Source organism: Osmerus mordax, chromosome 27 (genome assembly GCF_038355195.1).
Source record: "Osmerus mordax isolate fOsmMor3 chromosome 27, fOsmMor3.pri, whole genome shotgun sequence".
Classification (NCBI taxonomy): Eukaryota; Metazoa; Chordata; class Actinopteri; order Osmeriformes; family Osmeridae; genus Osmerus; species Osmerus mordax.
This window is the reverse complement of record NC_090076.1, coordinates 5064245-5084020: the sequence shown is the minus strand read 5'-3', so window position 1 is coordinate 5084020 and position 19776 is coordinate 5064245. Positions and strand designations below refer to the sequence as shown.

Sequence of the window (19776 nt, the reverse complement as noted above, 5' to 3'; positions counted from 1 at the left end):
CCATTGGGGGGCCAGACAGGAGAAGAGATTGGGTTGGGAGTGGGCGCTCTTGAGAGGTGGAGCCACAAGACGTTTGTCAGAAGAAGATCGAAGGTGGCAGGTTGGGGTGTAAAGCTGGACGAGAGACTGGATGTAGACCGGATGCAGCATTTAGAGCTGCGTTTGATATGCATGTACTTAGCAGCAACTGTAGACACCTTCAGGTTGGAATTTTGTGTGTGTGTGTGTTTGTTAGACCTGGGTTGAATACTACTTTAAGTATTAAAATACCTTTTCAGTAGGCACTGTAGTTGTACTTGTATAATGAATTGTAAAATGAGTTAATTTTTGTTTTTATCAGTCACACATTGTATTTGTTTCGCATAATAGAATGAAGAAGGAGTCAGGTGGCTGAGCGGTGAGGGAGTCGGGCTAGTAATCCGAAGGTTGCCAGTTCGATTCCCGGTCATGCCAACTGACGTTGTGTCCTTGGGCAAGGCACTTCACCCTACTTGCCTCGGGGGAATGTCCCTGTACTTACTGTAAGTCGCTCTGGATAAGAGCGTCTGCTAAATGTAAATGTAAGAAAGCTAATTTGACCAATTGCCAGTTTACCTGACAGTACGGTGGGGCACTAAAATCAAATACATCAGGATTCAGCTGGTTGTTAAGTTTAGTATTACAACTTCTCGTTCTCATCTTATTCTGTTGAGTCTATAAGTTTATTGAATTATGCAGGTGTATACAGGTTTTTAAATATGTTGCACAAATTTCAATTCTGAAAATGAGGTACAGTAATAGGACCGTATGGGAGACTAAGCAAGCTTACTGCAAATGTATATTTTGAAATATCCTAACATAAGTATATTGTGCTTTAATACTTTTAAATATTGCATCAAGATAGTGGAAATCCTAAAATACTATCTGAATAATTAAAACATTTGTGTACAAAATTCATCCAAATACAAAAATGGTTAAACCAGTTTAGTGACTGGTTATTCAAATGCATACTTTTCAAATACCCAACAATCAAGCAATGGATATTTCCAAATTCAGTAAACATAAATAAATATATTACGTAAATAAACACGTGATTATTATTCAAATGCGTTACTGACCCAAATCTGGTGTGTGTGGTCTAGTGTAGTCTAAGTGATACTTTGACAGTTCCGACAGTTTGATACTCCATCCTAAGACAGTTGGGCTGTGCTAAGGTGTGGCTAGGCAGGGTGGGGTCGGGCGTCGCTGCTGCGCACCCCAGACAGGGCAGGGTAAGATGGTGTGAGGCACGAGAGGAGTGGTTTTTCCCGGGGTCCTTACCCAAACCGTAGATCAGTTATGCGGTTGTACGTGAAGGCAGACAGCAAATCTGATAGTGGGTTCTGTGTTGCGTCTCTGTGGTTGTCAGTCAGACAAGCCTGGAGACATACGTAGTCCAACCCTCGGGCCTCGTGAGCAAGACTGGAGAGAGACTGGCTGTGAGGTTTTTAGGAGCACTTTGGAGGTCAAAAACAAAGAATTGAGAACACCTCTCGTCATATTGATCCCCTGCTGCACGTATTGTGACTGATGATGGGGGTGTTAACACTGTCAATCAGTTAGGGAGGAATTACCAAAACATAGAAACTCCTCGAAATAAGTTTGGCTTGCTTAAAAAAAGAGAGAAAAGATCTCCTCCACGGACTTCTTATGCACGCCGGCAAAGACCATGCTAAAGGGACCAGGGTTGTTTTGATGCTGCCCGTTCTAAACTTAGCTCTGCGCACGCCCACAGATTCGTACTCAATGGCAGGTTCAAAGGCTGAGGTTTCATCCGTCCTCCTCCAGCTCGGTGTTTACTGTCATGGAGGGGATGGAGGGGAGTTCCTCACCTGTCTTCTGTTCCGCTGGAGAAGCCCCAGCGAGGCAAACATGTCGGCTTTTATCTGGGTCAATACTAACTTTTCCTCTGTGCCCGTTCTGGGTGAAGTGAAGCCGTTCTCTGTAAGAAGGGTTACGCCACAGGTGAGATGATGAACCTGGTGTTGGTTGCGGAGGTGTATGACTGAGAGCCTGAAATGAGACTATTTTGAGCAGTCTGTGCTGAGGGGCGAAGAGGCACTGGGAAGATCTGTCCAAAAACGATGACATTCTTTTAAATGACACAGAAACAAGGGATTAGAAACCGTCATGACTCGTCGTAAAGGGGATAACATGATGTTACTTGCTTGTAAACAACCAGAGTAGAAATCGTGCCATTTGGGGGTTTTCTCGACTTTTCCGTGGAAGTGGAAAGGTAGTCGAGCATGTGCACCCATCAGGACGACACTCTCTGGCTTTGAGGCGGAACGAGTGGCCAACCTCTTCCGGTTCCTCCTCCCCTCATGATGTCATCACATTGTTTATAACAACGGCATGGATGCGATTAACCATCATTCATTTCCTGTGCACACACACACACACACATCCTACTGACAAAATAGGATGTGCGTCTTTCACACAGCCAAGCGCACAGACACATCTGTCAGACACGGCATGAGAAAGCTATTGTGTCAAACAAAACATATCTTTATTCGACCGAATGATCATTTACAGTATTTAAATTACAGTATTGTTATTTTACTTAAATTACAAAACATAGCATTGGTCAGTGCATATGAGCTTATCTAAGGTATGGTATCTCAGTAACTGTGTAATCCAGCCACATTCTGCCACTGGATAGTTTTGGCTTCTATAAACTTTGTATTCATTTATTCATGAACAACGCTAATTATAAAACTCAGAATAATAGTACTTATAGACTAAATGCTCTATTAAAACAACAATATCTTGAAGGACAAGTATTTGTAAAAAAAATAGTGAATTACAAAAAACTAGAAATCTGTCTACAGCAGTCCTACAGTAAAAACCTATTTTATTGGTCTCCAATATATGTATCTAGCCTACTATACAATCACTAGAGCTGTCTGTTCCATTCTTGTTGGTGAATGTCACCAGTCAGTACTGACACCCCTGAGAATAAAATAAAGTTGAATCCAAAGTCACTTTTAAGTCACCCACACAAAGTTCAGTTCGTGACCACATTTCAGAGTTCAGCCGAGTTCAGTCTGGAGCCCAGTTGGTCCAGCCTAGTTGGGACTACCCCCCCCCCCCCCCCTTCTCCCCACCCACGCGAGCCGACACCAAAGTCCGCCACCTTGGGCTCAGTCCTGCAGAGCGCCGCTGTGATGGTGTGCTGTGATGACCCGCTGGAAGGCCTCTGTCGGGGCCGCGCCGCTCTCCGTGAACCCCTGGAGGTCGTAGCCGCGGACGTGGTGATGACCCCCGGCGTAGTAACGCAGCTGCCTGGCAAACATGGGCTCCACCTGCAGCGGCGGAAGGGAACAGGGGGGGTTAGCTTCTACAGGGGGGCGTCCCAGTCAGGGATGAGAGGGGTGGGGGGGGGGATAGTTGCCGGGTGCGAGACGGGGGTGCTGTTTACCTGGACTGTGAGGGTCCGTCTCTGGGTCTGGGGGTCCAGACAGTCGTCTCCGAAGCTGAGCAGCACCTGGAAGCGAGGCAGGGGCCGACCGTGGAGGTTGTAACTCTGGAGCTCTGGAGGGGGTGGGGAGAGGTCAGGTTAGGTTAAGTCAGGTTAGGCTAGGCTAGGCTAGGCTAGGTTAGGTCAGGTCAGGTTAAGTCTGGTTTGATTAGTTCAGGTTTGGTTAGGTTTGGTTCAATTCGATTAGGCAGAGACCCCCCAAGTTGACACGACAAAGGGATGAGGGGGACAGAGCTGGGATGTTCAATTATTAATGTCTTAGGGGATTCTTCTGAACTGTTGTGACTTCATAGACAGTGCGACTGGAAAGTCCAAGATATCTTTGATGCAAATCATACACCACATCTGTGAGCAAGGTGGGAGGAATTGAAGAAGTCACATGACTGTGTGTCACAGCCACCCGTGGGGGGACAACCGAAACCCCCCTAAAAACAGTATTCTGTTCTCCATTTCTGGAAGGGAGCCTACTGCTGGGAGACCAATCGTGGATTCGTCACCCTGTGAGTGTGTCCAGCCCACCTGTGAGGTAGTCCTGTGTGTTGAGCAGTTTGCAGGTGTGTTCTCTTTCCAGCTTGTTGGGTTTGTCTCCGTACGGCGAGGGCCCCCCCTCCCAGAACACTTGTTCCGGGCACAGCCGGCAGGCGTACAGCCCATCGGGGGTCATCCACAGCAGCACCCCCCTCTCCAGGGCAGCCGGGGGGCTCGGCGGGCAGTCGTCTCCCCTCCTCTGGGCCGACAGGCTGTCCAGGGGCAGGAGCACCAGCTCAGGAGCCCCGGGGGGGGAATAGGGCTTCTCGTCGGGGGAGCAGGGGGTGATGTGGCAGCCCGAGGGGCTGGAGGTGGTCACCTCCCTCACCAGGGAGTCGCAGTAGAACACGGACACGTGCAGGCGGAAATCTGGGGAGGGGAATGGAGTCAGTACGGCATGTGTGTGTGTGTGTGTCTGTGTGCGTGTGTGTGTGTGCGTGCATACCTGAGAGTGTTTCGGCTGTCCTGATACCCCCATCTGGAGCAAATGGAGAGGTCTGGTCAGTGGCACTATAGGAGTAGAAGGACCCTGTGAACTGGTAACCTGTACAAAAACACACACACGAAAACACTCTTTCAAACTGGGCAGCGATCCACATATTTAGTTGTATGCCAGTCCCGCATACTAGAAATACACACGTCCTCTATGACACACGGGCATTGACATTCAGTACCGTTGTCCATGGCTGAACCCTGCCAGGGCAGGCTGCGAGGAGGGTGGGGACACTGGGCGTAGGGAATGTCTGGTAGAGAGGCCTGTTCCGGAAGGTACTCCCTCCAGTGACTCCGCTCGGCTGGGGTCATGTAGACCGGCGGCAACTATGGGCAAAGGTTTGGACGTGTTGAGAAAGTTGTTTGCATCGACTGAAGGCGAGACATGGTTCAGGGGCTTGGAAGAGGAAGCAGTACTGAGACTGAAGTCATGTGACACACTCTGCATCGCTAGTCATTCTGAGTGTGTGTGCGTGCATGCGTGTGAAGTTGTGGGGGGGAGGGGGTTTGCAGATGGATGGATCTTAACGAGTCTCGATCTCTTCAAGAGAACGTTTCGCTCTCTGTGCCTCACGCAAACACACACACACACACATATTGTGAATCTTTCAGTGTGAGTCAGTCACCTGAGGCTGTATGGCAGGGTAGGAGGGGTACATAGGGTAACTCATAGGACTCAAAGGGCTGCCACTCTGGTCCTGCCTGGGTCCTGTGAACAAGACAATGAAACGTTGTGGTCACACACCTAGCTTACACAAGTGCAGGCCTCCTTTAATAGTTCATTACAAACTATCTATACGATACAATGTGATACAACAACTCCTAAAAGCTGGTAAGGAACTCATTTTCATATGTTCCACCACAGTGAATGTTTCTATTTTGTAGAGAAGTCACTGGGCCCTATCAAACCCACTGGCCCATTCAGAAAAGTGACACCCGTGTCTTCTGATAGGGCAGCATGAGCATCGAGTTGGTTAAGATGCAGCCTATTTTGTAGATTCAAAACACCAGAAACGTTCCCTGAAACCTAGACCCTTCAGAACGTGTAAGATAGTTTAATTGGTTCGTTTGTGTTGTGTCATGTGTGTGTCTACATATACGTATACATATGGCACTTACTTTTCTTGGCGCCCTCTGGAATGATGCGGTAAACTTTGTACGGATCAGAGATGTCCAGCTGGCTGCGGTGCACGAGCTCTTCAAAGTCGTTACTCTTGTTGAGCGCGCAACGCAGCCTTGTCTTCCAAGTCGGTGGGTCCGGCTTGTCTATACCCTCTCGATACTTGCCCTTGAATAGCGCCCAAGCCTGCGAGGATAGTGTAGGAACTACTGATTTAACACAAGAAGCTGTTTCCCGGCGTTGTTGCACATGAAGTGAAGGCAAGCCATGTGCGTTCTGGTGCGCCGTAGCCTACCTTGAAGAGCGCGGCATCCTCGTCCCGGTTGTAATCCTGCTTGCCTGCGTGCTTCCACGGTATCCTGAAGATGGACTTTTCGTCGTTCTCCCAGACTAGCCCAGGATATTTCCCGCAGTCCACCTGCTCTATGAGCCACTGCCGGAGCTTCCCGTTCCCGCTGCTCACCGACAACCCGTAATCAGCTTCAGGGTTCATATCCAGACGCGCCGCAGGTAGCCACAGCACCGTAAGCAGTCAAAAACTGCTCATGGATCGACAACAAGAACGAGAATTAATGTTGTGCCTATATATGCATAACTTTAGATTTGTTTTTGCGTATGCCTAGTTGTCAAATAGCCACAAATAGCACCCAGGATAACATTCGTATATGGTTAGGATATAACTGGTCGCTTTGCCTAAACAAATTGTTGAATGATTGCTCCATATATTTGATTATAACATGATGGTTTCCCATTCACCGATCACTCGTTTTCTGCAGTTGCTTAGCCTACTTACTTGCACGAACTTACCTCTGAAACTCGAAACCTCTTTGAGTTTTGAAATCAATCAGTCTCGAAAGATCATCAATGCAACGGCAACACTATAAATTATGTTCATATGGGGCGGAGCTCTTGGAGGAAAGGATGCTTGTACCTGCCCCGTTCTCTGAAGCTTATCTGCGAGGGCCTCCCGTAAACATGCGGGGAAACCCTTAACAGTAGAGCGTCATTCACCCAGACACCCGCACAGTTGGAAAGTGGATCATCAATGAGAAGAAACAAAGAAAAACAATTCTTAGAAATGATTTCGCCGAGCCTGTTTGGTTAATAGTAGCTTATTTGCTACTATATATTTCATAATAGAATTGAATAGTACCCGAACAAATTCTCTCGCATAACAGGCTAAACAGGCCAATCTTCACACTCCCTGTCACTTGTATGAATTTCAACAAGTTATTATGAACCGTCGGGACGCCTCCGTGTGTCTACATAGTGTGTTTAACGTAGAAGTTAAACAAACTATAAGACAGTTCTAAGAGCCTATGCAAAGACCACTTCGTAGGCATAGTTAAATAACCTAAATGCATAGGCTACTTTGCATAGCCTAAACTTCAACAAGAAAAACGATTCTTACAAATGATGTCGCCGAGCCTGATAATTACATTTTAATTGCTACTACTTTAATTTCCCCATCATAGAATATAATTGGACCCCAATTCATATTAGGTTTCTCGTATAGCAGCTAAACAGTCTCATGTCTGACACTGTCACTTGTATGAATTCAAACAAATTATTGTGTACTGTTGGGTCACATTCGTGTATTTGCAGGTTAAACAGCTTATATGGCAGTTTAACAACCTCTAGGTCTATGCACACTTCTCCCATATTTTAAGAACCTATATCCATATGTCATATACATCAAGCAGACACAGCACCATAAATTGTGAAGAATATGTATATAAAATAGGTATAAACCAATGAAATAATTTCATCCTCATGTCAGTTTTATCTGGGCTGTTATTAGTGAATAACTCGCCCGTCTTTATGTGAGGATTGCATGTAGCCATTTGCGGCACAGCTTTAAGAAATCAACTTTAATGACACGGGAACAAGACACAGACACACAGAGATGGAGTGTGTGATACGAGTAGACATTAAATGGATCCAATCTCGAGTGTGTTTGCGTCTGTATGTATTCTATAGTAGTTCAGTTCCAGGGCTTTGAGCATGGCTGCTCTTGCATGTTGCAGTGGCAGTTGGTGGAAAGAAAAGAGTGTGTCAAAAAGGACCCAGATCTCACATGGGGGGATCGCTGAGGAATCCCCCCCAGGGCCAAGTTCAAACATATGACCCAAAAAGTATTATTTTATGTCAGGTGTGCAGTCCAGGGAAGAGGGGGTTAAAGGAAGGTAGAAGCAGCACTGATACTGCAATGGTGAAAGGAAGTTGTACACCTACGCGGGGAAAGAGATTGTTTCAAGAAGTCACCAGCTTTCCAACCTTTTCACGAAACAGTCCCCCATCTCCTCACATTCTCACATAGCTCTCCAAGAGCTCCGGGAGAGGAAGGGTTTTTTGGGTTGACAAAATCAAAGTTTGTTGAACAATCACAGTCAAGCCACTGTGATTGGCTGTCGATGACGATGATTTGTGGAGGGACTGGCCTCGGGGGAATTAGGCGGGCTCATGTGCTGCCGGTGCCCAATGGTGCGACACGGTCGATGGTCAGGAAGTCACTGGGGCCCTGAGGCTTCTGGGACAACAGGGTTGTGATGTGCTCCTCATCACTGAAGGGGCTCTCTTCATACCTGTCTTTGAGCCATGCCCGGTACTGGAGGGAATGAGAAAGAAAGACGATTGCTTTCGACTCAAAAGACAAACAAGCAAGAGCAAACGAGTGGGGCGCGGGGGGGGGGGGGGGGGGTAGTACACAGCCGAGAAAAAGAGGATTGGAGAAAAAACAAAACAGGGACATACCTCGGAAAGATGAAAGTTCTCAAATTCCTCGAGCTGGCGCAGGAAGCCCAGGTTGGGTCCGGCGCATGGCCTCGCCACCCTCACCGCCGCCAGTGACTCCACCCACCCCCTTCCTGTCACCGTCATGACGTAGGCCACCACTAGAGTCACGCTACGGGACACGCCTGCCACACTGGAGAAAGGACGGGCTATCAATGTTCATCCATCACCAGTGGTATTACGCTTGTCATTACAACAACAGCAAAAACGTATGTATCAATATCGGTCTAAGATTACATTTACATTTAGTCATTTAGCAGACGCTCTTATCCAGAGCGACTTACAGTAAGTACAGGGACATTCTCCCCGAGGCAAGTAGGGTGAAGTGCCTTGCCCAAGGACACAACGTCACGGCCGGGAATCGAACCAACAACCTTCTGATTAATAGCCCGACTCCCTAACCACTCAGCCATCTGACCCCCCTCAGATGATAGATAGAGGAATGCCCTCACTGGGTAGAGTGGGTAGAACATAGGCTTATATCATGTTAGGTCTTTACTCATGGACCCAGAGGAGAGACAGACCTTTGGAATTGGAGGATGTGCTTCACTCACCAGTGAACCAGGCAACCTTTTCCCTTCAGGCGAGACTCGTGGATGAACCCGATGCTCTCTTTGAAGAAAGGAATCCTGCAAACACACATGCATGGGAATAGATTTCTATTTTCAAACTGTTGAGTGGTTCGAACAGTTTTGTCATGCAAGAGTCATGGCATTTTTAAGTGGTATTCGCACTCACACATACAAATTGGGCATTTGGGAATATGGTGTGTGAAATTGTGTGATTGACTGTGTTAAATTCTGTGAGAACATCATGATACTTTTAAATGATACATTCACTCACGTAGTTTGCATCTATGCACATATGACAGCACCTATGATAGCATCTATGATAATGAGATTATTCTGATTGTAACATTCTATTCTGTGTCCAGAGCAGTATGTTGTAGCTACTATTCATGTGACATGACTTACTCGCTATACTATTATACACACATACAGATACAAATCCAGAATCTTCCACACACACACACTCACAGATTTTGTTTGGAGCGGTCAGCAGCAGGAATGCAAAGATATGTAAAGTCCTGTTGAAACAAAGGTTTCGTCAGAATTGTTTTGAAAGATTTCATTTCTATCCAGATTTCATTCATACATCGACTATTCAGCGTAACCTGCTTTACAACAGAGCCACATGACACTGCAATTTCTCCAGCTGGTGTGTGTGTGTGTGTGTATGTGTGTTTCATATGCACCTGACAGCTGATGATGCTAGGGGCCTACAGCCCCAGTAGACATAAAACCACCTTTGTCCCGTTATGACTGCACCCACCTCGCAAAAGCCCCAATCGTCCCTCAGGGACAGACAGAGACGTAGACACTCCAAACAAGAAATCTACAGGGTGGCCTCAAAAACTCAAACAGGTGAATGGATCGAATTCATTTATTTTGGAAAGGCAAGACTTAGATTTATATTTCGTATTTGGACGCATTTGGTCGTGTTTGGTCGTATTTGGTCGTATTAGGCATAATTACAATGAGGTAACCGCCAGCATTGTTGTAATGCTGACTAATACCCCATCCCCCCCCCCCCCTCCCTGTCCTAAACATCACTCTCAACTTCCAAGTAATTGGTCCGTCTATGCAAATAGACCGTCCATCTGGCCATCCGTGCAAAGGATGTAGAATAGACCTGAGTCAGATCGAAGAAGAAACGTATAGGCATGGATGCGCTTGCTTAGGTGACAATGCAAAAAGAGCCAAACCTTCTCTTTGTGGCTACGACAAAGTCTTCAGGGTCGAGACACAGTTTTGGCTACTGAAATCCCAGTGACAGAGTGGCATACAGTAACTGAGATTGCAGACAGAGAAAGCGAACAGGTTTTTACTCCAGTTTTCAGATCGGCTTTCAGTGAGAAAAGATGAAAGTTGTAAGAGAGAGAGAGAGAGAGAGAGAGAGAGAGAGAGAGAGCTCTGGCTATGTAATAGTAAGTGTGCCATGTCAAAGGTTAAGAAATGTCCCTGATAAAGCCATGGGCTTTATGCAGATTATAGTGACAGAGAGAGACATTTAACAGGAGGGATGTGTGTATTTGTTTCATTACGGTCCGTGTCGTGTGCCATCGAAAGCTTTGTGAAAGAGTTGCTGTCGAAAACGTTGTAAAAGAGACTTTACTGAACCCCCCCATTTCTTGTCCTTTCTATCTTGGTCTCGTTTGAGCTTTGCTCCATCTCTTGGTCTCCTTCCACACACACAAACCCACCTTCGCTGCTTCTCATGCTCCGTACACAAATTGGAACATCTAAAAGTAGCTCCAAACCCGAAAACCAAGAAAACACTTTTCTAATGGAGTTGCACTTTCATGTCATTATGAATATGAGACCTCAGTCTTGTATTCAGGTGGATGCTATGTACAGCAGACATACGATGTGGCAATATATGTTCAACCATTGCTACAAGCTCCACATAACAAATATTTTTAACCAGAATTTCTTTCCATTGAGCAGTATTGTCTGTTGTGTTCAGACAACTACAACTTCAGTTACAGAGCTAGGTGGAACCCCAATGTCTTGTGAACGATACTAGAACTGTACTACTTTCCATGTAACATTGAAAAGAAAGTTCAACTTTCACAACAATTTCAGTTTTGTATTTCAGAAGCCTGGTTGTATGTAAACAGAGCTTGTATTCATGCAACCAAGACCGCCACACAAAGAAAAGTAAATAACCTGTACCTTACCTAATAATACACCTAAGTTGATTATTTATTATATATATTCTCGTATAACCTTATGGATAGTATGACAACTGTGATCAAGGGTAAGTCAGAAGCTTATCTATGTTGGAACACATAATTCAAGGTCAGTTCCAGAAGGTTCAGATGGAGGCTTAGTGTTGTCTCCGTAAAGGTCATACTGGAGTGAGCTCTCCTGCAGTAACTAACTGAAACGATCTCACCGACTGCACAGACTACACTGCAACAGTGGGTGAAGCCAAGAACTTAGACTCAGGCTTCGATGAGAGGTCACCCTTGCTTCGATAATGACAGACTGGCGACGACTCTCACCTCCAGGATGGGCGCAGCCGTGTCGTGGATGGAAAGGATGTGGGTGATGTTGTGTTGCTTCAGCAGCTCCCTGTCTCTCGCATCTGAGGGCAGAAAAGACCGGAAACATCATCTACAGGCCAACCAACTGATAGCCGTAGCCCCATGTGCCCCTGTTCTAAATCTGGAGTTTTCTTCTCGACAACAAGCAGCCCTCATCAGACCTCTCCAAGCAAATAAGGCCTTGAAAAACAGGCTGCTCTTATTTTGATCTGAAAGAAAAACCGGAAAACCATGTGTTTCTAAAAGGGTCCAACACCTTTGCCCAAAAGCAAGAAACAGTAAATGTTCTAATCAAATTTTAGTCTTTAAAAGGAAGCCAAACATTCTCTACTTAACACAGATGTGCCCTGAGATTTTTTTCTTCTTTTCGAACAGTGCTTGTGTGCCTGATAAAGTTTGTGTGCTTTTCACTTACCCTGCCTGACAAGGCCCAAGGTCAAACCATCATTGTATGACAACTCTTTTTTTTTTACACAAAAATATGGCATTCTTGGTTGAGGAATTTTATATGATGAATCCAAATTAAGCATGTGGAACTTTTACAACCTTGTAACTAACTGTGCATTGGGATGCATTGTAAAAGGGAAAACAGTCAGCAAACTGAGTACTGAATCAATGTTCCTGAAAATCAAAAGGCATATATCTGTCACTGATGAAATTTAATATCTATGTACTGGGTTGGTTAAGTGGTTATCCATCTGAGGTGCTAATGTCCTGTTTAGGCTGCAGACAGAAAACGGGCTCTCAGCCCAGTGTATTAGACACCAACTCAACTCTGGAAGCTCATGTAAGGTTTCTGTTAAAACATCAACACTGTGGATATGTATACGCAATGCTGTAGCATACCATCAAACAGATACAAGATGGATGCATTCATGGAAGTGGCAAAGAGCTGCGTAGTCTAAACAATTTGAGATTGGCATTAATACATGCTATTAAAACACCCATACACAGTTGTCACCGTGGAAGTTTCTGGAAAGATTTCAAAAGCCATGTAAGGGGACACCCTCATGAAGGGACACCCCGAACAACCACTGGGATCAGTGATCCTGTGTTGTTCTTCAAGCCACTTAAGACACACGTACAAACTATGTACGAAAAGAGCATTAATAATTACAATCGTTTGTCAAGCAGTGAACTTGGGAGGCGTATTATGGGATGACTCTATTGAAACTTTGTTCAGTGCAGCATTTCACCACATGCTCTATGAAGTGGGGAACTGAAACATGCATCTCAGTTTTTATATGTCCCTGATAAATTAGATCTCTTGGCAAAAGGACAAAACGATAAACATTACCTTTGAAGTTTCCTAGATAGAGTTCTGGCAGAACCTAACATGCACAGAAAATGACAGATTTGAGTTTTTTCTGTTGGTATCTTCAGAAATAATTCATCATCGCACACATAGTAAAATGACATTTCCGGTTGTTGTTCTACCTTATTCATTCCATTCCCCATGTCCACAGAAAAGGTCTTATAGCTCACGCATTGAATACATGCAGGACCTAAATGTGACCTCTATTGGTTTGGATTGTAAAGTACATGAAAAAAAAGAGGAAATGATTTCTTCCACACCGCTCCAGTAATGCTGTCTCCTGTCAGCGTCCCTCAACCAGATATCTAGCTGGCTGTTGCGTCTTGGCACGTCGTTTTCTAGTCACAATTCCCCTTCTGAGCCTGATATCCAACTTTTCAGCGACCGTGAACGTAATAAAACAAAAGTCCCGTTAGGTTGTGGTCTATGCCCGACTGGAGGGTGATTAGGTGGCGGGTGCTGGTCATGACGTAATGTGACCTTAACACTGTCACACTCTCACAGGAATATATTTAGACCAGGCAGGGGTCATGGGATGGGGGACACATTCCACCCAGACAAAGATGGTAGGATGGCAATTCCTTTCTGACAGGCCAGGATGAATGAGGGATGATCTCATCAGTATGTTACTCTAGCTGAACCCTTCCCTCCACACAGGTCTACTGACTATAAATCGATTAAGAATTAGAACAGAGAAAATTCAGAGGAACTATATTTGTGATATACCACTACTTGTCACGTGTTCTTATACAATAGGCCTGTATACAAATTAAAAAAAAAAATCTAAATAAAGTGTTGCTTATACTGTATGTAGTTTGTGTCTCAACCTTTAGTTGTTGTTATTGTCCTTATTGGACTTCATTTCATTGGCATTTATCATAATTTTATTTCCAGTAAATCATACATCACAAAACATTCACACACCCCCAGTAACCTACAGTAATGTATTTTTAGCCAAGTTTCGTGTATTGTCTTTGCTACATGGTTCCTGTATGTGGTTTACTAGCGGCACAACACCAAGACCTTGGCACAAAGAGTGCAGAGGCGTTTACAAAAAGAGCTGTTTCAAAAGAAACAGACAGTCTGGTCGTAGATCAGTCATAGTCAACTGAGTAACCTATACTATACACTAGGTATTTATAGACACCGTAAAACATTTGTTGACATCTATTGATACTACATTTGTAAATGATTGTGCATTCGTATTTTTTTGGGGGTGGACACTCAATGAAATATAATCTAATCGACATCATTAGCCTACACCATGTAGGACTATTGTACACCTTTGTATAGGCCTATAATGTAATGTTTGCATACAGCTACAATGGTGGGGCTTTTTTACAGTCTAAAAGTGAGAGACGTTCCGTGACTGGGCATTCGTTCAATAATAAGATTACAAATTGACCGACCGAAAAAAAATCAACCTTACAATCAATCAACAGCCACCTAATCAAGGTAATGTGTAGTTATGAGACCTCGAAAGAGGGATGGTGAAACAACCTGGCAACTCAATGCTAGAGGGCTATTCATTCACCATAACAAACTGTACGTGCCTGCGTGTCAAGCATTTTGCTCATTTTCATAAAAAATGGTAAGAATTTCGCATTAGAATATTATTTCGACTAAACTGCTTGAACTTGGTAAACTAATGGCGCTGTTTTGGAGAGGAGCACACACATTTGTAATCAGGAAATCTATGAAGGGGATCCTGCTATACAGGTAATTACTCAATCAGTTTGCAACGATAGTCAAATTATGAACTGCCACACTTGAGATAGCAACTGTCTGGATGTAGAGAACGTGGGACTTCACCTAAACCGCGTATGTTTCTGATTTGACTCCATACCTGTTTAAGTGCACTTCCATTTAGTTACAGGAGATGGCGTTCGTTCTTTGACAGACCTGCACATCAAACTTTTGTTATTTGTATATATTCACTATTCTGCGTCTGTCTTCCAATCAGTATGAACTGCCATTGATTGTACATGTAATTAATGGTCCATTTTTTTCAGCACGTCTGTGAAGTCAGGCAAGCAGCGCGTGAATGGTGTGGATCTCTTCTACCAGCAGACTGGTAGAGGAGGGCATGCAGTCCTCCTTCTCCCTGGAGCTTTGGGTAACTAACGAAAGACAAGATATCGAGACGACATTCACGCTGCCATTAACTGTGAAGCTCTACTGCCTTTGTGTTCCGCTGTGCTATATGAAAGTATGTTGACCTTGTCACAGGGAGTGCGCAGACCGATTTCGGGCCCCAGTTCAAGTCGCTAGATAAGGAACGTTTCACAGTGGTTGGCTGGGACCCCCGTGGTTACGGAAACTCCCGTCCCCCTCAGCGAGACTTTCCTCTCGACTTCTTCGAGAGAGACGCTAAGGATGCCGTGGACTTGATGCAGGTCAGAGTTCAAAACTATTCGTTTCAAGCCGTTCGTAAGAAATCCAGCGTCGCTCTCCCTTGCATGTGATGTGAATGAGCATGCGTTCTCTCGGACAGGCGCTGAAGTTCCCCAGGTTCTCTCTGCTGGGCTGGAGCGATGGAGGGATCACTGCCCTGATAGCGGCCGCTCAGAACCCCTCGTTGGTCAGTAAGCTAGTGGTGTGGGGATCCAACGCATTTGTGTCCGAGCGGGACGTGAGCATCTACAGTGGTGAGAGGACTAGCAGGGCAATGGCTATGAATAAGGCCATTATCCCTATCTTTCCTCTACAAAGTGATTTATTTTGGAGGTGTGTGTGTGTTTGTATCCCCAGCAATCCGTGACATTTCCCGGTGGAGTGAGAGAATGAGGAAGCCCATGGAGGAGATGTATGGGGCGAAGCTCTTTAAGGCGACCTGGGAGGCCTGGGTGGATGGGATTGGTCAGTTTGCCCAGAGACCAGAAGGTACGAAAGCGTACCTTTTTGAGCTTTAATTTAGATGTTACCCTAACATACATATCCATACTGGTATCGGTTGCATTGGAACACTTGGAAAACAGATGCGATTGTTCTGCTCTGTGTTCAGGGACTATTTGTATGGACCTGCTGCCCAAAGTTAGCTGCCCGACCCTCATCATCCATGGGGAGAAGGATCCCATGGTCCCTAGCTTCCATCCACACTACCTCCTCCAACACATCAAGGGCTCGCGGTGGGAATGCCATCTCTAACCAGCCATGCAATCATATAGTCCCATTTACACAACTTCTGTGAGGGCTGACATTTAAAACAGTTGTTTATGTTCTTTCCAGGTTACACTTGATGCCGGAGGGGAAACATAATTTGCACCTAAGATATGCTGCCGAATTTAACAAGCTGGTGGAGGAGTTTCTTAATGAATGACTGCTTCGTGCTGAGTGGAAAACGGAGAGCATCATTTGGAGCTTGTTCCAATAATCACCTTGTCAGAAATAATAAAGGCTTTTTGATTTACATTTTAACACATTTATTTTATTTTCTCAAATATTATTGAGGTACATGTCCTATTTAGCATTGTCGCTGTTATAAAATAAAAGAATGTACACCCTCTGTATTTTTGGGGTTTGATTGTTGGTTATCTGCCATCGACTATGAATGCCTAGTGCTTGGCAACTAGATCCTGCATCGATTGCTTTTCCCTTCCGGTTTCAGGAACCAGGAATTAACAGAATAGATGTATTGTGTAGCAACGCACATGCCTTGATATGGTTGGAAGGAGTAGTTTCACAATAATTTAGCTCAACTTGCGATACATATATTTAAAAATAATGAGTAGTGCAGAAAACGGAGCTTGTGGTGATGCTATTACAGTGCACAATTTCTCCGAGAAGATTTCAGAACAAGCAGTGCACTTTCATGTCATGAAACTGAACGGGGGATTCTTCCTGTGGGTTGGTTCGAGTCCAGTCCTGTCCAACTTGGCTGTGTCAATAAACAGCAAATATGTAAGTCGTTATTTTGTTTGGCAACCATGTGTTCTATATTGATTCTGCTTTGAGCAATTCATTCGATGAGTGCTGGCTGATTCCTACGGAGTTGGGAGTAAAACATTTTTTCCAAATCTTTCCTCCCACCTCATAATATTTGCACCATCATATCCTAAGGGGTTAGGTACCTGTTCGGCGGTCTTTGTAGACAATGATTAACCATTAGTTTGCCGAAATGATTCAGAATAATTTTTTATACCAGGTTCTCTGCTGAAGAAGTTAATCCTGTCACGAATACATCTTAATGTAATTTCAGGATTCGATGCCTCTGTCGTCACTAGTCCTGGGTGACGCTTCAGACATGACCCCCAATTCACTGGCACAAAGATTAGGTATGTGGTCCATTAAAACCGCCTTGCCCTAACGCTCATACACAGAGCTGAGAGCATAATCAGTATCGTTAACTAAATCGTTGTCTCATTTGACAGTTTTACCTATTTGACCGATTCATCCCTTGTCTACTGCAGCAAAGAAGACCAAGAAGCAAGTGTTTGTGAGCTACAATCTACCAACGACAAACAGCAACCTGTCTATCTTAGTGGAGAACAGGATCAAGAAGGAGCTTGAAGATCACCCTGACAAATTTTAGCACTTTTGGATGTTTTGTTTTGTTCTGTGTTGATATAGAGATGTTGCAGTAAAGTGGAAAGGAAAAACAATTGGTGGTGACATGTTCTCTGGTCTTTCACAAAACGTCTACACAAAGTCTGCTGTTTGCTATTCATCAAGACTAATCTACACACATCCACAGAGAGGCACGATCACATCTAGTGTTCATTTATTGACATACTCAATAAATAGAGTGGTGTTTTATCAAAACACGTATGGCTTATGTACAAAATGCATCATATTAAAAAAATAACACTTGGAAAATAAGATTAGTGGTTGACAGTCACTCATGGTATTTTTGATCTCACACAATTCATCATTTAAAACATTTACAAGCCTTACAAGGTGTCCATGTCAAAATATTTACCATTTATCAAGCATGTCCTGGGTCAAACTTGGTTTTCTAGTTTCATGTTCACAGTACATAGAAAGTATATATTGATAGTCCATACATTATCAATGAGTGGCAATAAATACCTTACATTTGTATTCAATTCAGGAGTTGAGGTGTCTTAAAAAATGCCCTCTGAGACAAATATCTAGTCTATTCATAATCTAGCCCTAAAATGCTATTTCAAAACGTATAAATATTGTGCTTTCTGGCATGGCCAGTCTATATTCGATAGGGCTTGCGAGACGGGTCCTAAACAGGATAGCTACCAATATCATTACCACGGTACACAGAACAACAAAGTGTGTAAGGGAAAAATTCAGAGAGTGAATGTTAGTTACCTAAATTAAAGAGGTATTTCAAGCAACAGAATGCCCTTGGCAACATAACGAAATAAATACTGATATTTGAAAAGTGACATTGTACATCATGGGAAACCATCATGGGAAAAGTCATGGCTGAATTGTTTCATGAGACATAAGTGGCAATATTTTGTCTTCTCAACTCTCAGCTCTTTTCAGTAATAGCCATGGATTCCATAACCATACTGTCTGTATAGGGTTTCCGGCTGCAATGCACATTGACAGCCATCATGCACCCCAGTAACGGGGCAAATTCTCACAGTTTTAAAGTCTTTATACTGACCTCACTACAAAGAAATAAAGTGTCACTTTGGACTTTTTTAGGGGGGCGGAGCCTCCATGTCAAAATAGTTGGCTGACAAATTCTTGATTGTGTCTTTGAATTAACGTAGTGCAAAACCACTCATAGAAAATCTTAGAGTCCAACTTAACCCTCTCTCGCATAAAGCCAGTGGCGAAAACCCCCCAGCACAAACTCCACCTCAGAAACGACCTAAACAGACTGGCTAATGCCATAACTTGTCTACTCAGTAACTTTGTTTTTCGATACCTGTAGATCTTTCTGAGTGAAACCGATCCTTACTCTGGAACAAGACACCAGGGAACACTTTCAGTTCATTCCAACAACATGCACCAACACAGACAAAAACCATCTGTTGCGAGTGCACAATTCTCGTCCAGGTCCTCAAAGACCTCAAACCCTCGTTGCTACTCCACTGACCACAAACCTCCACGAGCGCCACAGAACTACAACAGCCTCGTCTTCTCCTCCCCCCCCCCCCCTCCATCCCGCTTCGCCCAAAGTCACCTTTCCCGGCCCGCTGCTACAACCCTTTCACCCCGTTGACGATCACCTCGCCACCCGTGGCGTAGGCGTACGAGGCGGGCACCGCCGCCAGAGCGGTCGCCACCGCCGCCGTGGCGCCCCCGGTGGCGGAGAGATGCAGTGGCGTGTCGTGGACCCGCGAGTAGTCCCTGTCCGTCTTGGTGAGGAGCAGGTGCTGCTCCCCGGGTCGGATGAGGGGCTGGCGGGTGAAGCTCTCCCCGTCGGCCAGGCTCTCCGGCAGAGGCTGCCCGCGCGTCTCAGGCAGCAGCAGCAGGCAGATGATGCACAGCAGGGTGCAGCAGGCGAAGATTACGTGGTGCAGGAAGTAGCCCTTCTGGTTGTGCAGCTCCATGATCGGAGCGGTCAGCATGCCGAAGCCAGCGCTGGCAAACACCAGGCCGAGCCCGCCGCCCCTGAAAACGCGCACAGGAACGTGAGCATGCACACGACACGGAAACAGCCGTGTTTTCAACCCAACCGAGAGAGGATCCATCTCAATTCTAGCCCGGCGTTATGACGCGTCAAATTAAAAGTGTCGTCCCAGATAAGCACACAAGATGGCGCCAATAACTCACTCTAGAACCAGAGTAGAACACAAACAGACTGATCAGAGAGCTCTCACTTCATATATAACTAATATGCGCAGTTTCTGTGTGTGTGTGTATGTGTGTGTGTGTGTGGTTAACTAGCCTCACCGGATGACAGTGGGCGTGATCTCAGCACAGAAGAAGATGCTGAGGGTGCTGACGGCGTGCGAGGAGAACATGCCGATGATGGAGAACGCCACCGA

General features: G+C 45.1%; 5 protein-coding genes across 5 annotated transcripts in view; 2 read left to right on the top strand and 3 right to left on the bottom strand.

Moving 5' to 3' along the window:
- Positions 1-3139: 3139 nt before the first annotated feature.
- Positions 3140-6506, bottom strand: LOC136936753 (interferon regulatory factor 4-like). Its single transcript, XM_067230383.1, has 9 exons — positions 6447-6506; positions 5935-6178; positions 5639-5825; positions 5146-5228; positions 4702-4846; positions 4473-4571; positions 4019-4396; positions 3440-3552; positions 3140-3323 (listed from the first exon to the last, which is right to left on the bottom strand). Exons 2-9 carry the CDS (start codon positions 6130-6132, stop codon positions 3162-3164), a joined length of 1365 nt encoding a protein of 454 aa, XP_067086484.1. The 5' UTR covers positions 6133-6178; positions 6447-6506; the 3' UTR covers positions 3140-3161.
- Positions 6507-7094: 588 nt separating this feature from the next.
- Positions 7095-13064, bottom strand: LOC136936928 (dual specificity protein phosphatase 22-B-like). Its single transcript, XM_067230606.1, has 7 exons — positions 12979-13064; positions 12839-12872; positions 11500-11582; positions 9470-9519; positions 8987-9061; positions 8394-8565; positions 7095-8247 (listed from the first exon to the last, which is right to left on the bottom strand). Exons 1-7 carry the CDS (start codon positions 12997-12999, stop codon positions 8101-8103), a joined length of 582 nt encoding a protein of 193 aa, XP_067086707.1. The 5' UTR covers positions 13000-13064; the 3' UTR covers positions 7095-8100.
- A 1324-nt stretch (positions 13065-14388) lies between these two features.
- Positions 14389-16273, top strand: bphl (biphenyl hydrolase like). Its single transcript, XM_067230436.1, has 7 exons — positions 14389-14575; positions 14869-14972; positions 15086-15252; positions 15351-15504; positions 15608-15739; positions 15861-15984; positions 16085-16273. The coding sequence occupies exons 1-7, from the start codon at positions 14505-14507 to the stop codon at positions 16173-16175; spliced, it is 843 nt and encodes a 280-aa protein (XP_067086537.1). The 5' UTR covers positions 14389-14504; the 3' UTR covers positions 16176-16273.
- A 192-nt stretch (positions 16274-16465) lies between these two features.
- psmg4 (proteasome (prosome, macropain) assembly chaperone 4) lies at positions 16466-17457 on the top strand. The gene is made up of 3 exons (XM_067230437.1): positions 16466-16756; positions 17055-17130; positions 17266-17457. The coding sequence occupies exons 1-3, from the start codon at positions 16580-16582 to the stop codon at positions 17385-17387; spliced, it is 375 nt and encodes a 124-aa protein (XP_067086538.1). The 5' UTR covers positions 16466-16579; the 3' UTR covers positions 17388-17457.
- A 1527-nt stretch (positions 17458-18984) lies between these two features.
- LOC136936574 (solute carrier family 22 member 23) overlaps positions 18985-19776 on the bottom strand; it is a 9934-nt gene continuing 9142 nt past the window's right edge. Inside the window, 2 exon segments of the mRNA XM_067230188.1 lie at positions 18985-19399; positions 19682-19776. The exon segment at positions 19682-19776 is cut by the window's right edge and continues 29 nt beyond it. Coding sequence (XP_067086289.1) covers positions 18985-19399; positions 19682-19776 — 510 coding nt within the window.